Source organism: Zea mays, chromosome 3 (assembly GCF_902167145.1).
Source record: "Zea mays cultivar B73 chromosome 3, Zm-B73-REFERENCE-NAM-5.0, whole genome shotgun sequence".
Classification (NCBI taxonomy): domain Eukaryota; kingdom Viridiplantae; phylum Streptophyta; class Magnoliopsida; order Poales; family Poaceae; genus Zea; species Zea mays.
Window position 1 is genome coordinate 66,844,786 of NC_050098.1, and position 17,333 is coordinate 66,862,118.

Consider the following 17,333-nt stretch of genomic DNA (forward strand, 5'->3'; position numbering starts at 1 on the left):
GAACCTAAATGAGTATGTCTATGAGGATCCTAATCTCTATGCCGCACATCTATCTCGATGATATAAAGGATCTTGCGGAATTAAGGTTTTTTCGTGACAACAAATAACAAGAATAGGGCGTACTCGACTTAAGCGTAAAGCAAATGCAAATGCGGAGAATCAACCCAATATTGCGATTTCGCCCCAGACAAATTTATTAGAACTCGACAACAAAAGTTACGTGGGCGAAATTAACCCTAAATCAAAATGTCGCACTGCGCTTGAGGAGCACTCGACTTTTATAATCCAAAAACACGCACGAAATCATGTGCGAGTTAATATCTCGAGGTTTTCTTCATGCACCTCACCCAGGGTCAAGAAATCAAAGTGTTCGGATAATTAAGCAGATGAAATTTATTTGATTCTGGTATGACGTGCTTAATCAAACGTAGATGAAAATAAAATGAAATAAAAATTCATTAGTGGATCCCAATAGCGGTCCAGGCTGGCCCATTTCAGCCTGTTTGAGAGAAATGTGCTTATAATTAGGAGTGCGAGTAAAGGGGGTTTTGACCGATTTTTGCATGTAGGAGGAGTCCTTTTGTGCAGAAGATGTGTCATTTTCATAGTAGGTGATCTTCTTGATGCACTTCTTCTTCCCCTCATTCTTCTTGCCCGATCCCGAGTCAACGGTCTTGTCTCCCTTGGGCTCGTCGTCAATGGGGACCGTCTGCTTCTCGTCGGCCACCTTGTCCTTCCCTTTGGAGTCCATCTCTCTAGGTTGTTAGACCCAACGGAAGAGACCGACTTCGATACCAATTGAGAACACCTAGAGGGGGAGTGAATATGTGATCCTGCAAAATGAACACTAAAAACACAAATTTGGTCTAAAATTAGATTTAGCACAAAACTAAACCAAGTTCGAGATGAGATGAAGAGAGAAAAGTTCTCTTCATTTGATTGCTCTTTCAAAATGTAAATTTAAATTAAGAGCAATATCACAAGTGAATTTTGGAGAACTTAGGAAGAGAGAAACCGCAAGAAAGTAAATGAACAAGAGACACATGCGATTTTTATCCCGTGGTTCGGCCAAGCATGAAATGCTTGTCTTTATCTATGTTGTCTGTCCCAATGGAGAAGGGCTGCACTCAACCTCTCTCAAGTGATCCAAAGATTAAACTTAAGTGCCACGATTCTTCCTTATATCAATGAATCCCTCTCACAAGGAATCTCCACAAATCGGAATCTTTTGCGTCCGTACACAAATCAGAGTTGCAAGCTTAAGGACAAGAGAAGGAGAGAGTACACACACAAGAGCAAAATGCAGCAACACAACGCAACAGAGAAGATCATAGGAGCGCAAACACAAGTGTTACAAGAAACGGCTCAACACAACGCTCGAATCTCACTAGAATCACTAAATAGCGTCGCGACAAAGTGTTGGCATTATGTGTTGATCTGGGAGTACTCGGGTGCTGAAAGAGGTCGCCATGGGGTACTTTTGTAGCCCCAAAAGGCCCCATAGTCGTTGCCACTTCCTTGCAAAAACATGCCAAAGCTACAGACCGATGCGGTGCCCCACAAGACCGGGTCCACATGCATTGAGCCCGAGATTTGATTTGGCACCTTCTTTAACTAGTGGGCACCGAACCAGTCCAGTGCACCTTTGGATCGGGTGTCATGTAAGCTATCCATTGGCCAGCGTGTGCCCGCGGGAGAGAGCTGTTGGAGACGGTCCGATCCACTACCAGACTGATTACTATAGACGGTCCGGTGAATTATTAAAAATAATTTCCGAGACTGCAGAGTTCATATGACTGAAAGGGAAATGTGCCCTTGGGCCATTTCTAAGTATTTTGGTGATTAAGTGTCAACACAAGTGGACTTATGCAAAGTGCAAATCAAAAGTAAAGGTATTTTTCTATGACTTAGTATATTGTTTTAGAGACTAATGTATTGTGTCTAAGTGCTGGAAACAGGAGAAATCAAGTTGGAAAGAGATGACTTTGTTCAGCCAAAGACAGCTCGGTCTGGGTGCACCGGACTGTCCGGTGCGCCAGGCCGGCGGCTGTCAACTGGCTGCTCTCGGGAAGTAATTAACAGCGTACGACTATAAATCACCGGACTGTCCGGTGGTGCACCGGACTGTCCGGTGAGCCAACAGTCGGCCGGGCCAACGGTCGGCCGCGGAATCCGCGCGTGACGCGTGGCAAGAGCCAACGGTCAGAAGGAGCACCGGACTGTCCGGTGTGCACCAGACAGTGTCCGGTGCGCCAGGCGACAGAAGGCAAGAATTGCCTTCTTGAATTGCTCTCAACGGCTCCTAGCTGCCTTGGGGCTATAAAAGGGACCCCTAGGCGCATGGAGGAGTACACCAAGCATTCTCTAAGCATTCCTAAGCACCAAGACTTCAATTTCGCGCATTCGATTCTTTGTGATAGCAACTAGAGCTCCATTTGAGTAGAGAACTCGTTGAGTGTGTTGAGAGCTCGTGTTGTGACTTGTGTGTGTATTGTCGCTCTGATTTTGTGTCTTGTGTGCGTTGCTCATCCCTCCCTTACTCTGTGCTTCTTTGTGAACATCAAAGTGTAAGGGCGAGAGGCTCCAAGTTGTGGAGATTCCTCGCGAGCGGGATAAAGTAAACAAAGCAAAACACCGTGGTATTCAAGTGGGTCTTTGGACCGCTTGAGAGGGGTTGATTGCAACCCTCGTCCGTTGGGACGCCACAACGTGGAGTAGGCAAGTGTTGGACTTGGCCGAACCACGGGATAAACCACTGTGTCTATCTGTGATTGATCTTCTTGTGGTTATCGTGTCTTGCAAGAACTCTTCTCTAGCCACTTGGCTTTATTGTGCTAACTCCTAACAAAGTTTTGTGGCCTTAAGTTTCAAGTTTCACAGGATCACCTATTCACCCCCCCTCTAGGTGCTCTCAATGACCGGCAGTCCGGTGCACCAAGCCACATAGAGCCTAAGTCCTGGGCCTTTGTGGACTCGGTCTGGTGCGCCACCGGGCTAGTCCGGTGACGCCCAGAACAACACAGAATTGGCTCTTTTGAGCCTAACTTCTTCAAATCAATTTCGTTGTCCCTGGGAGCTTACCTACAACTTAGAAAAACATAAGTAGAACATAATCCAATTGACTAAGTGTAGAGAACTGACCTTTTCTCGATCTTTCACCAGGATTTGCCATATGGCTCAAACTAAGTCATAAAAACAGTTTCTTACAAAATTGAGTTAGACTTCAAACAAAAGTGCTAGAAACATAGTGTAAGGCATATGCAACTTATTGAAACATTCAAACCTCATGTTTTTACTATTTTTACCCAAAGTTGCACTTTGCAGCCACGAGTTTAGCTCATTTAGACTTAGTTTCTTCAAGTTGCCTTCAAGTGGACATGTGCTTATACTCATATCAAACTAGTTAGTCCATGATGGTGTGTTGGACACTTAATCAAAAAACAGGTAGAAATGGCCCTATAGCTCATTTCCTTTTCAATACTGCAGATCATAAGTGTGCGACCAAAGGAGTCTTCTCACTGGAATTAAACAAAGATGATGAGGGTGGCAAAACACCAGATGATATCAGCATCTCCCTCCATGCCCTCACTAGTATTTGTATCGGCACTACCATAAAGCTTATTGTCTCTTTGCAAGGACGTTAGTTAGTGGCCCTTGTTGACACTGGCTTGACACATTATTTCACCAATGATTCAGTGGCCAGTCAGTTGTAACTTATAGTTGAACCGCGTTTGAGTCTGACTATGAAGGTGGCCAACGGAGATCGCGTGACTACTACTAGTGTGTGCACTCAGCTCCCTCTTGTCATTGGCGAGGCTGAGTTTTCCATATCATGTTATACCCTTCCACTTGCTGGATTTGACATTGTATTGGGCATACATTGGCTTCGCGCCCTCGGGCTGATTCTATGGAATTTTGAGGCCCTCTCCATGTCATTCTTGTACCAAGGTCGTACCACTCAATGGACTGGAATTGGTGGACTGGCACCACACTGCACAGTTTTAGCATTAGGAAGTAATCTCATGGAGGCCTTTCTCCATTCCTTTGAGGACATTTTCAGGGAACCCCATGACCTGCCTCCATTTGGTCACCATGCCCATACGATCATATAACTGCTTGGTACCCCACCTATGGCAGTGAGGTCGTATCGGTACCCTCAATTGTTCAAGGATGAAATAGAGTAACAATGTGATACTATGTTATAACAAGATATCATTCAAGAATGTACCTCCGCTTTTTCATCTCCAGTTCTACTTGTGAAGAAGTCTAATGGCTCATGGAGGTTTTGTGTGGATTACCACACACTTAATGATAAGACAGTAAAGGACAGGTTCTCAATTCTAGTGGTTGATGAGTTGTTGGATGAACTACATGGTGTTGCATTCTTCACCAGATTAGATTTAAGGATTGGTTACCACCAAGTACTCATGTCCTCAGGAGATGTGGAAAAAAGGCCTTTTGCACCCATCACAGTCATTTTGAATTCCTTGTCATGCCCTTTGGGCTAACTAATGCCACATCCACATTTCAGAACTTGATGGATAATATTTTGAAACTATTTATCAGAAAGTGTGTGCCATGATTTTTTGATGATATCCTCATTTAAAATAAAACTAGACCACACATCTGTAGCATAGAAAGTTGGTTATGTAGGCCCTCCATGATCACCAATTAGTCCTGAAGCTATCCAAATGCTTTTTCGGTGCTACAAGTGGCCTATTTAGGCCATATCATCGCTACCAGTTGCCTTCTATAGTCCCCTCGTTGCAGGGCACATTAGATATTTTGTTAAGGGATGTTTAGTTTGTCAACGTAATAGGTTCGAACACCTTCATCCAGGAAGCTTGTTACAACCCCTTTCGGTTCCTTCAAGGGTATGGAGCGATATCGCCAGGGATTTTGTGGAGGTATTTCCAAAGGTAGGAGGTAAATTAGTTATTCTTAATGTGGTGGACCGATTCTCGAAGTATGCTCACTTCGTGACTCTCAGCCATCCCTATATAGCATCTTCAATAGCCAAAACTTTCTTTGATCATATTGTTTTACACCATGGTATTTCTTGCTCCATCGTTAGTGATCGTGATCTAGTATTCACCAGTACATTTTGGATTGAGTTGTCCACCAGGATATGGGTCAAGCTGCAGATGAGTTCTGCATTCCATCCATAGTCTGATGGCCAATCTTAAGTTTCTAATCGAATTATCTTAATGTACTTGTGATGCTTAGCCAGTAACTGACCCCGCATGTGGTTACAATGGTTGTATTGGGATAATTAATATTATAACACTTCATCCCAAACAGCCCTTAGCTACTCACCATTTCGGGTGGTTTATGGACGAGAGCCACCAGCTATTATCTCCTATCAGCCTGGACTGTCCCAGGTATCTACTATTGATACTCAGTTACATGATCGAGATGAATTTTTAGCTTAGGACAAGGAGCGCTTAGTACAAGCTCATCTGACAATGAAACAGTTCTAGGATAAGTCGAGGAGGGAGGTGCAATTCATTGTTGGAGATTGGGTGTAGGTTTGATTGCAACATCGTAGAGCCTTAGGAATCACATCAGCCTCTTGAGAGCACCTAGAGGGGGTGAATAGATGATCTTGTAAAAATCAACACTAAATAGCACAAACTTGGTTTATGAAATGTTAGTGAAATCAAAACCAAGGTGCTATGTCTAGAGAGAAAGAGATAGCTTCTTCACTTAATTGCTCTTTACAAAGTGAGTATTAAACTTAGAGCAATTATCAAGTGAGTGGAAGATCGTACAAGAATAAACACAGGCGACCCAACGATTTTTATCCCGTGGTTCGAAGTAGAACACTTGCCTACTTCCACGTTGTGGTGTCCCAATGGACGAGGGTTGCACTTAACCCCTTTCAAGCTATCCAATGATCTACTTGAATACCACGATTTTCTTCCTTAGTCAATGTTTCCCTTGTGAGGAATCTCCACAAGTTGGAGTCTCTCACCCATACAAGATTGATCTCAATGAAAACCACAAGAGTAAGGGAGGGAAAGAAACACACGCAAAAGCTAGAGTCGCAACAATGTTACGCACACAAGTGAAGACACGAGCACACAAAACACAGAGCAAAGAGTTTACAACTCGACAAGTGCTCAAATCTTAATCGCAATGATCTGGATGCGTGCTTGCGAAGTCTAGGCGTCTTAGGATGTTCAATGGAAGCTTGGTGTCGTGCTCCATGCGCCTAGGGGTCCCTTTTATAGCCCCAAGGCAGCTAGGAGCCGTTGGATCTCCATTTGGTAGGCAATTCTTGCCTTCTGTCGGTTGGCGCACTGGACATGAACTGTGTCGGGTTTCTTTCCTTCTCTGGCGAAGCCGACCGTTGAGCCTTCGGTCCCCTTGGCACACCGGACAGTCCGGTGCGGCCTGGTGACCGTTGGCGCGGGCCACGCGTCGCCCGCTGATCGCGCTGCCGACCGTTGGCGCGGGCGCAGTTGGCTCACCGGAGAATCTGGTGAATTTTAGCCGCAGCGCCCTCGGCGATTTCCTGAGAGTAGCGAGTTCGCTACTGGACCTGCACCGGACACAGTCCAGTGCACACCGAACAGTCCGGTGCACCGCAGGCTGGTGCCAAACTTCTTCAATCCAATCTTATTTGACTTGACAAGGTTCCTAGCACTTAGAGGAATATATTAGTACCAAAAACAATTCACTAAGGCTAGAGTCATACCTTGATTCTTGATTTGCATCTCTTTAGCACTTAGCACATATTAGCCAAAATAATGTGTTGGGCATCTAATCACCAAAACATTTATAGAAATGGCCAAAGGGCACATTTCCCTTTCACCTCTTACTCTAAGTTGGGACCACATTTCTATGGTCCATATTAGGTTCTGAAGAGATTGGGACAGTGTCTTACAAGCTAGCCTTTTCTAGCCCATGCACGCATCCATAATGTGTTCCATGTATCTTCACTAAAGAAATATACAAATATACATGTACTCCACCAGATGAGATGGTACCTTTACCTCCAATATTACATGGCTGAGACACCAGCAGCTGAGATCATACCTTTTACCTCCAATATTACATGGCAGAGTACTGCCTCAGCCCAAGAAGATTACTAAGGAACACAAGAACCGACGAGTGTGGGAACTGCTGGTGTAATGGCTAGGACAATTAGCAGCTAATGCAACTTGGGTTCAGTTGGAAGATTATAGGCACCATTTTCCTGATGTCCAGGTCGAGGACAACCTGAAAGTCGCCTAGAGGGGGGTGAATAGGCAAATCTGAAATTTACAAACTTTAAGCACAACTACAAGCCGGGGTTAGCGTTAGAAGTATAATCGAGTCCGAAAGAGAGGGCGAAAAACAAATCACAAGCAAATAGCAAGAGTGACACGATGATTTGTTTTACCGAGGTTCGGTTCTTGCAAACCTACTCCCCGTTGAGGTGGTCACAAAGACCGAGTCTCTTTCAACCCTTTCCCTCTCTCAAACGGTCACTTTGACCGAGTGAGCTTCTCTTCTCAATCAATTGGGACACTTAGTCCCCACAAGGACCACCACACAATTGGTGTCTCTTGCTTTGATTACAAAGATCTTAGGAACAAGAAATGGGGAAGAAGAAAAGCGATCCAAGCGTAAGACAAGTGGGGCTCTGACAAGTGGGGCCACCGGAGAGTCCGATGGTGCACCGGACAGTCATTGTTCACTGTCCGGTGCGCCATCTGCGCCTGCTCTGACTTCTGCGCACGTAGTCCGCGCGCTGTAGCTCACTGTTCACCTTTTGCAGACGACCGTTGGCGCTGTAGTTGTTACTCCGCTTGGCACACCGAACAGTCCAGTGCTACACCGGACAGTCCGGTGAATTATAGCGGAGAGGCTCCCCGAAAACTCGAAGCTAGCAAGTTGGAGTTGATCCACCCTGGTGCATCGGACACTGTCCGGTGGTGCACCAGTCAGTCCGGTGCGCCAGACCAGGGCAGCCTTCGGTTTTTATTGCTCCTTTCATTTGAACCATTTCTTATAACTTTGTATTGGTTTGTTGTGAACCTTTGGCACCTGTGGAACATATATTCTAGAACAAACTAGTTAGTCAATAATTTGTGTTGGACAATTCAACCACCAAAATCAATTAGGAAAAGGTTTTAGCCTATTTCCCTTTCACAACCTATTTTAGGGGAGGGGTAAATGACAGGGATGCATTTATAGGTAGGGTATACCGAAGTAGAGCTCGATAGGATTAAAGGAAACAACAGTGGCTACATATAAGTTTCTATATTTAGTTAGTTTGAGGTATGATTTGTTTAGATTCTAAGATATACACCCGGACTCAACCTATAAGAGGCCAAGCAGTAGTTTGTACTAAGATATCAAGAGAAAAATAAATCTCCTAGTCTCAAGGAGGTTACCTGGGGGTGCACTGGTGGAACTCCCCAGCGCTCGGGACATCACCAGGGATTCTCCTCGTTCTTCCCACCCCTACTTCTTGAGTTCTTGCCCACAACCCTTTGTTGGTTGCTTGCTGCGCATCAATCCCCTGCTAGACCACAAAGGTATCATCATTTACTTCTTTAATGTAGTATATGCTAATTTACTTTTCCACAAATTTTTGTCAAACTTAGGACAAACTCAAAAATTGTTATATTTTAGGACTAAGGGAGCAGTATTTATCTATGCCATATGATGAAATGGTGGGGTGGGGGACTAGGGGATGAACACCTTTTATAACAATGGCTCGTGGTTCAGAGTTGGTTGAATCCTATTAATGTGTGAAACACTTGATCCCCACTGTCGGGTCTAATGGAAATGTGTAATCAAAGCTAAGCACATAAGCCACTTTATAATTGCTAATCTAGCTCTAGTCAGTTAAGTTTTTGAATGGTTTCCTTAGGAAATAAATCTGAGTGTTTTTTAAATCATTTTTTCTCGATTATGTTGGTAGAGTTTCATGGTACATCATTATCATTTTGACTTTGTTTTGTGGATTTTTTAATTTTTATACATTTCAATCAGGCTATATTTTTATTCTTTTATTTTTTTGTAGGCAACTCTTATAAAGGGGAGATGAAAAAAGGTTTGTATTCTTGTATTGTTGGTTTACAGGAGTTTGAGGTTTCTGATGTTCAGATTGTAAAAGAATACATTGAGAAAGGAAATGCTGCAAGAAGCACAAGCACAACTAGAGTCAATGAAGAGTCGTCATGATCTCATACTCCCTCTATTCCAAATTAGAATTCGTTTTAAATAATTACTAGATTCATACAACACTTGATATATGTGTTTTACATATGTGTCTAGATTCATCATCATTCATTTAAATATAGACATAAAAATACAAACACGGGAACATATCTGGTCCAACCACTCCAATGGGTACAAAACATGCAACCAATACATAGAAATATAGGTGGGAGGACTTTTTTAAAAACATAGTTTTCAAAACAACCCTCCCACCTCTCCCTATATTTTTTTAAAAAAGGTCCTCCCACTTCTATTTCTGTGTCTTGGTTGCACGATTGTACCAAATATATTTCCATACAACACTTGATGTATGTATTTTACATATTTATATTTCCATACAACACTTGATGTATGTATTTTACATATTTACGTGTGTGTCTATATTTATCATCATTTATTTTAATATATACATAAAAATTAAGAGCTAAAACAAATACTACTTTGAGACAAAGGGAATACTATTCTGCAATTGGCTGACAAAAAACAATTTTCTGAAACCCGGAGACAGAAAGACCGAGATGGTATTGAAGCAAAGAATACAAAGCTTGTAGAGAAAATGTCATCTACTGATCTTGCTGGAAGTGAGCGTGATGCTGATACAACAGATAATGACAAACAAACAAGGTATTTTTTATTTAGTATATTTGGTCTTCTGCTTATTGTGCTCGTGCTGTATGATATTCATTTGTTATTATGCTTACACCTTGTGCCAGAATTGGGGGTGCAAATGCTCTGCCCAACATGCTCCTCGGTTAACTGTGCAAGGAGATAGAGCCATGCCAAAGAAGACCTAAAACTACAGGTAACGGATCAGCCATTCCAGATACACTCATAATCGGCTAAGGGAATTAGCACTATTTAAAAAATAAATACAAACATAAAGAACAAAAGGGATTTGAACATTATACAAAACTCTGCACCGAAGCTGGGCATACAGCCTAAACCGGTGATTGCTCACTTGGTCAGCTCACACCTCACAGGAAGCTCAAGATCACTGCTATATATAGTTTCTAAGTCATCCATAATCCAGCTGTCTCTGAGGAATCTCATTGCAATCTAATGCCAGGAGAAGCCTCATTCCACCCATTTATGACCTGCAAATGCTCACTGGCAAAACTTAAAGGCACCACTGTGCTCATGCAAAATTCCAACCGGTTGCTTGGCCATCGCTTGGTGCCGTTGTGCAACTGGAGAACTTCCAAATTCCTTGCACTCAGTGCTATACCTTTAAGCCGCTGCACCCATTTGTTAAGTACATATTCCAACAATTCTGAACATAGCCAAAATGACTTATGATGTCCTCCAAGGTTTATTCAGCTCTCAAACTCAGTATTTCCTTCGCTGTCCTCCTGCGGAAGTAATGCATTTGCTTCTACAAAATGCATACAATTTTGTTTCAACTTTTGCAGATACATCATATCCATTATGGGAAAAATGATAGACAACGTATTACCTGTCCGAAAATGAGGTCCATATCTCTGCTGTAGAAGTCAATGTATTTGAGCATAAACATGCCGCAGTCCCATCTAGGGTGACAGAAGACTCAGTACATTAGGTAAACTTAAGAACAAGTAGGAATAGTGCTGTAAGAAACTAAATGTTCTCAGGTTGGCAATTACATGCAGTTTTTTTCCAAAGAATTTCATTAACTGCACAAACAGAAACAAAAGTACAACTATGCTTGCTAGGAACAAAGATGAGAAGTACCCATTCTCCTGCAAAGGAAGGTTTTTGACACCTTCCTGCTTCCATGAGAGCACATCCATCTGTTGGCCACTTTTGTCTTTGACCTCATCCACAATATACTTGGCCTGACAAGCATTTAAAAAACATATATAACCAAATAACTAGCCTGGTAGAGATATTCTTTTTTAAAAAGAATATGTAGAAAACAAAAAAAATGATTGAAATTCAATATGGCTTTTCTGCTTGTACATGGCTAGAGCAGAATGAAGCAACACTGATAGAACCTAGAGGATAACACTAACCAAGACATTCAAGACCTTCATGTCCATGCCACCAAGTGAGTCTAGATACTGAAACTTTTTGTCCCTGATGTTGATGACTGCTAAACACCAATGGACTTCCTTGTGTATGGGAACAAATATCTGGATAATAAGTTTCGGTCAAATGCATACAAAGTTAAACCCTAGTAAGATCTAAAGCTGAAAACAGAATCCAAAAAGTGCTTTACCTTGTCACAATCAATTAGACTGTACCCTAACTTCCTTTTTGTTGTCCATCTTCTAACAGCTTTATAATCATACCCACTGGAAATCAGCTGATAGACAGTAATGAGAGATGAGTTATGAATTATAATTAACACAACATTGCGCTAAAATACAACGCATGTCACAATCGCAACAAAATATGGTAATGAATACAGAAGACAAATGACAATAATAATAGAAAAAAATGAGAATGTCATTAAATGGGCAACTCATGTGCATGCACATGTATGAATCAGCTGAGCTGTTTGGGTGGATATCATATAAATGCTAGGAAACAATGCATCAGGTAGTAACTGCATGCATATCTTTCAAACTGATATGATGCACATTGGATGAGAATGCTAGTTTTTAGAATCAAGGAAAAATAAATAAAAAAGAATTGTCCCACCAAAAGGTAAAACAAGTTCTAACACAAACCTTCTTGTAGAAAAAGGTGTTGAAGAAATGACATTTTAAGAACCTGCAAGGTTCTCTTAGTTCCCTTTCTTTAAGAAGATCAAGATACAAATTGATAGCCTGAAAGTAGTCGGAAAAGAAAAGAATAGCAAGAATTTATACTGATATATTACATTATGTATCCTTAACTCTGCAAAGAGTTTCAGAAGCAGCAAAATGAAAATTACCTCATCATTTAGCCACTCCTGGTTATTCAAGCACTGCATGATCTCCCTCGTTATCACAATATTTGAAGGTTCATGTACTGCTAACCTCTCATGTCTGGAAAAGGACCCTTTTAGATACAACTAGTTAAGTAGACATCCGTGCGACTATCAAATGACAAAAGAAGATAAGCAAACCTGTTCTTGCCATGAAGAGCCTGACGAACCATTTCTTCATCCTCATCAGTAAGAGGAACAAAAGGTTCAGGCACCTCCTGAAAGAAACATGTTAATACTTGATAACCCTAATGAAAAGAGTGTGTTCAATTCTAAAATCATAGCCTGGTTTGGTGTACCATTAAGTGCAATTCAGTCTCAAGGAACAACATGGATTTCTTTTAATCCATCTATTTTTCAAGGGAATTGCAAAAATCACAGGCTTATATCCCAACAGTCATTGAAAAGATTTCCAGCATAACAACCAGAAAATCCTTTAATAGGTCCCTCTTATCTTTTAGTAACACGCGAGTAAGAAGTGAAACATTTTTTACAAGCAATAATACGAGACTACAGAAGTATCTAGTCTATCATATATTTAAGATAAAGTGTATCTCAGGGAAAAACAACCATGATTGAAGAACTAGTTATAGAGATAATCACATTCCAAGAAATTCACAAGCATTAACTGCCTAAGGTTGGTGTTCCATTATGATCTGAAATGCTAGGTCCCGAGTAAGAAGCACATAGGTTTCTCCAGAATGGCTGTTTCATTTCAAAATTCAGAACATTCCAATCGTTTTTTTCTATTCAAGCCCAGTTCAATTTAGTCAGCCACCTTGTTCCACACAGTCCTCCCATCGCAAAACAATATGAAAGAAAAAAAAAGAATCCAGGAAAGCAATACCTCCTTCTTTGGCGTAATTCGCGGGAGGGCCTCGGCAAGCCGCTCAAGGCTAAGACGGCCCTGCTCAGTGAGCCGCACCTCAAACTCGAGCGTCTTGAGCTTAGCATCCCGCTTCTGTCGCGACGCCTCGTACAGCTCCTTGTATGGTGGCACCCTTCTCACTACCACGCTCCCCATCACCTCCTCCTCGTTCTGCTGCTTCCTCTCGTCCTCATCCTCCTCGATGGCGACCACCTCGAAGGGCGCCACCTCCGCCTGCCTCGTAGCATTGGTAATGGCGGCGGGAGTGGGCGGCGAAGGGTGGGTGACGCTGTTGACGAGCTCAACGTACTGCTGGAGTCCGAGAGGACGAGGCGGGGGTGATTGCGGGGAGAACCATGAGTGGCCGGTGGCGTAGGCCCGTGCGGCCCCTCCAAGCTGGAAGACGCGGAGGATCCGCTGGGGGCCGTGGATCGAGCGCTGGAATGGCGGCGGTGGGAGTCGGCGCCTGTGCGGAAGCGGGGTGGAAGCGGTGATAGAAGAGGGGGATGGGCCCGGCGTGGAGGAGGTGGATGCCGCCGCAGCGGAGTGGATGATTTGGGGAGAGGGACGGATAGGCGGGAAATCGGAGGTGGAGGGATCGTGTTCAGGAATTGGGGAGAGCTTGGCCCGCTTGAAGGGAGGGATAAGGGACGGCGGGGACAAGGAGGGGTAGGGGAGGCGGTGGTCGGCCGAGAGGCAGTGGTCCGCCGAGAGACGCTTCCGGCTGTCGGTGAGGGCGCCCATCGACGGCGGCGGTGGAAACCCTAGCGGCGGTAGAGAGCGCCCCAGCTACAGCTAGCGAGGGCCAGTTGCGCAGTTGGCGGCCTTTCGAGGAAGGAGGAGAGAATGTGGTTTATTTTTATTTTATTTTCCCCCATCGACTTTTTGAGCTTTTTGGTTATTTTTTTGATCCATTTCTGCGCGGCAGATTGTAATGTACGAGTATGTCAGCTTAGGGCGGGAAGGAAGGAAGGAGAGCGCTATGTTAGATTGAACGAACGGTCAGCCAGAGGTTGGATCTGAATCCATTCTTGGCTGGGAGGATTTTGGCGAGTCGCGAGACGCTACCGAACTGGCAGCAAGGTTAACGGTCCCGTTTTTTAACCGAACTTCGCACCGTGTCGAAAACTGGAAATAAACGAATTTCTTTAGAGATCTGGTCCGACTCTGTTGGGGTTGATCTCTTCCTTTTCAAGTCTTAGTGTTGTCATCCGAGTTAGAGACATGTAGTTAAGATAAAATTGCAGTTAACAAAATAGCTTAGTAGGTAGAGCAGATGGTTTGATAGGTGATTTATGCTAATTAATATTAGGTAGAATCAGGTTTAGTTATTTTGCTTCTTGATGGGTTAGATAGGTTATGTAACCTATCATGGAGGTCAAAAAAATCTTCGGGGTAATAGTGTTGGACTATGTCCATACGTCCAAAAATCTGGTAGATTAATTTACTAAGGGGCTATCACGTAGTGTGATAGATAGTGCATCAAGTGAGATGGACATGAGACCCATCTAAAGTTTATCATAGTGGTAACCTGTTCTATGTGATCAGAGATCCCATGAATTAGAATGATGAAACAAGCTAGTGGTAGACTGAGAGGAAAGACCCTTAATAAGGTTCATTTCAGATGCACATCTTTCCTTACTGTAAGGTGGGTTGGTGTTTACACCTTAATATGTTCCAAGTGGCTTTGTGAAGCAAAGATGTTGTCCTACGGAACATCTTTAAAGAAACAAACCTATATGGGTTAACTGCTAGTCACAGTTTATGAGATCTTGGTGGTCTTTAGATACCCACGAAAGGCTATGTAGTTTGACTTATATGTTCCAAACCAGAGGGGATGCGCTCGGCAATCTAGTATTGGTAAAGAGTTTAGATAAAACTTATTCCGCGCAAAACTGTCAATTCAAGGCATAGTCCATTATGTAGTTATGGTTAAGTGTAGTCTAGGTTCTAGGTGGATATTCAACTTAACAGTCTTAATCGAAACACCAGTATATCAAACGTTTGAGATGATGAGAGCATTTTAGTGTGACTTAGCATTTAGTGGGGATTGTTGGATTAATGCGAGCCTGGCCCAAATTAATATTCAATAATAGTCAATGCTAAAGGCCTACTTCAATGCTATGGTGTACTAATACTTTAATACCATACCGGAAGTTCAAGGGACAAATAAATCAACTTAAATAGGTGGACCATTGGTGCATCTATTGAGATGTTGAGAAAAGGATGAAGGACTGCCACACGCGCGCGCCGTTAGCCAGGCCGGGCCGAGGCTATGGTCGTGATAGATCGGACCTTGGTTCGAATATTCCTTCCTAACGATTGCATATTTTGTCTGAAGTGATGACCGTCTATTACTGTCGTTCGTTACTGGCTGTTTCCTGTATTATGGCTAGTAACGGATGGGCTGTAATGGCTGTCGGCTAGTAACGGATGTCTCTGATGGCGTTAGTTTCTGGCTGGCTATAACGGTAGCTCTGATGGCGACCGTTACTGTATGTTCGCCTCCCTCCGCGCGTGTACAAATACGGAGGAGGTGAGGCTGCTTCTGGTTACATGTGAACAGACTCTCATATGTGTTGCACACTGTCCATTCTCGTCCTATCTTCTGCGAGCACAGAGTGAGTAGGAGAGCATGCCTCCGAAATCGCCGTCCGCAGAGCTACACTTGCACGAGTGTGCGGGCGATTAGGTTTTTGGGGAGCATACTCGCGACTGCTCGCTCCGTTCGCTCGACCAACGCTAATCCAGTTCTTCGTCTGAAGCGTCCCAATCCTCTAAGACTCAAATGTGATACAATTACTAGTCCTAGGAGGCTAGTAAACACATTTATACATCAGATGATTCCAGATCTGCTTAAACAAGACAAACCTATAAAGGTGGCGATCAACTTTAAGAGTTGGTCCACAACTCGAGACATATCATCAGAGTAGGGCTGAAGAAGCCCGATATACGCAGCGAAGCAAATCAGCGGTCCAACAGCCATAGGCAAGGTTGGGAACAGACGTAACTCTTACCCGATCAGCGATCTCCTTCTCTGAAAAACAACAAATAAGCAAGGGTGAGTACTTACGTACTCAGCAGCCCACCTTCACCCGCGGAATGGGGAAATCAAATATAATGCATGGAGTATGTGGAGCTCAGGATATTTTGCAGAAAGCAATATTGATGCAGGGTTATTTTGTAAAACATTTTATATTTTTAAAGCACATCCTCTCCCAAAGGAGCAGAAAGTTTTTTTCAATATAGAACAAAATCCCCTGGACTAAACCATCCAAGTATCTCAGCAGTTTCCCACTGGTTTTCATTTTCAAAAACAGCTACTGGACTTCTCGTCCACCATAGCTCACGGCTCAACCGCCGGACCTTTTAAAAACCACTTTTCAAAAGCATTTTTGGAAAACAAAACACTAATTGTCAAATCCATGCCATGACTCAACCATATCCGTGGACGCGGACTATTCGAATAGGTTTTTAACTCTGTGCAGAGGTGTACACTTTACCCACTAGTCCGGTTTCTGCAATCTCACCGTCGTGAGATCCGAATGCCAAAACTCTTTCCTTCCTTGCATGTTCTTACCTTAGCGATTATACCAGAAGGAACAAGGTCACCTCCATGTCCAAACCGGACAAAACATTCCCCTTCCTTATCCTCCCGGTGCTCCCCAGTCGTCATAATCCTGGGGTTCGGACCGTGCAAGTTCAGATCAAGCGACTTGTTATAAAGTTGTGTTTCTTTTCCTCCCGTTTCGAGTATCCGGACTTGTTCGTCAGTAGCAGAATCGCTTATCCGAGTAAGAGTTATTTTTTCGCGAAAGGTGACGAGTGAGGTATTCGTATCCCGGAGGCGTAGGAGTCCCTCGGCTCGGTCGGCCTTGCCGCTTACATGCGCTCTTATTCGTTTCGCGGGGTTCTGTTACTGATATAGTCGGGGAACACGAAAGTCGTTTTGGTAGGACTTTTTCCGAGGAAAATTTTGACGCAGAGGGGATTCCCCCCTTCTAGCCCCCGAGGGAGGGTCGGGCTTTGCCGAGGCTAGGCTGACCCTTCCTTGATGGTTAGACTTTATTTGTGTATGTAAAGAGAACGAGGCATATGAACGACTTGAAAACATCTTAAGGGTAAAAGCGACGTAGCTGTCGGATGTTCCAAGCGTTGCTGTAGATCTCGCCTTGACTGTTGGCCAGCTTATATGTTCCGGGCTTCAAAATCTTGGCGATGATGAACGACCCTTCCCAGGGAGGCTTGAGCTTGTGGCGCCCTCGGGCGTCTTGTCGTAGCCGAAGCACCAAGTCCCCCACCTGGAGGTCTCGGGACCGAGCCCCTCAGGCATGGTAGCGTCGCAGAGACTGCTGATACCGT

General features: G+C 43.6%; 1 protein-coding gene across 1 annotated transcript; it reads right to left on the minus strand.

Annotated features, from left to right (window-relative positions):
- Positions 1–9,995: 9,995 nt before the first annotated feature.
- On the minus strand, positions 9,996–13,794 carry LOC100856989 (SUMO protease). The gene is made up of 9 exons (NM_001397531.1): positions 12,951–13,794; positions 12,245–12,321; positions 12,071–12,164; positions 11,865–11,963; positions 11,411–11,497; positions 11,205–11,324; positions 10,924–11,027; positions 10,670–10,742; positions 9,996–10,588 (listed from the first exon to the last, which is right to left on the minus strand). The coding sequence occupies exons 1-9, from the start codon at positions 13,713–13,715 to the stop codon at positions 10,526–10,528; spliced, it is 1,482 nt and encodes a 493-aa protein (NP_001384460.1). The 5' UTR covers positions 13,716–13,794; the 3' UTR covers positions 9,996–10,525.
- Positions 13,795–17,333: the final 3,539 nt, after the last annotated feature.

Bases quoted from the DNA above. Each gene is read 5' to 3' on its own strand.
- LOC100856989 (NM_001397531.1), bottom strand. From the start codon at position 13,715: ATGGGCGCCCTCACCGACAGCCGGAAGCGTCTCTCGGCGGACCACTGC. The intron at 11,964-12,070 runs GTAATTTTCATT...GACTACTTTCAG, and splicing joins AGGAGTGGCTAAATGATGAG to GCTATCAATTTGTATCTTGA. The intron at 11,498-11,864 runs GTTTGTGTTAGA...ACTGTCTATCAG, and splicing joins ACACCTTTTTCTACAAGAAG to CTGATTTCCAGTGGGTATGA.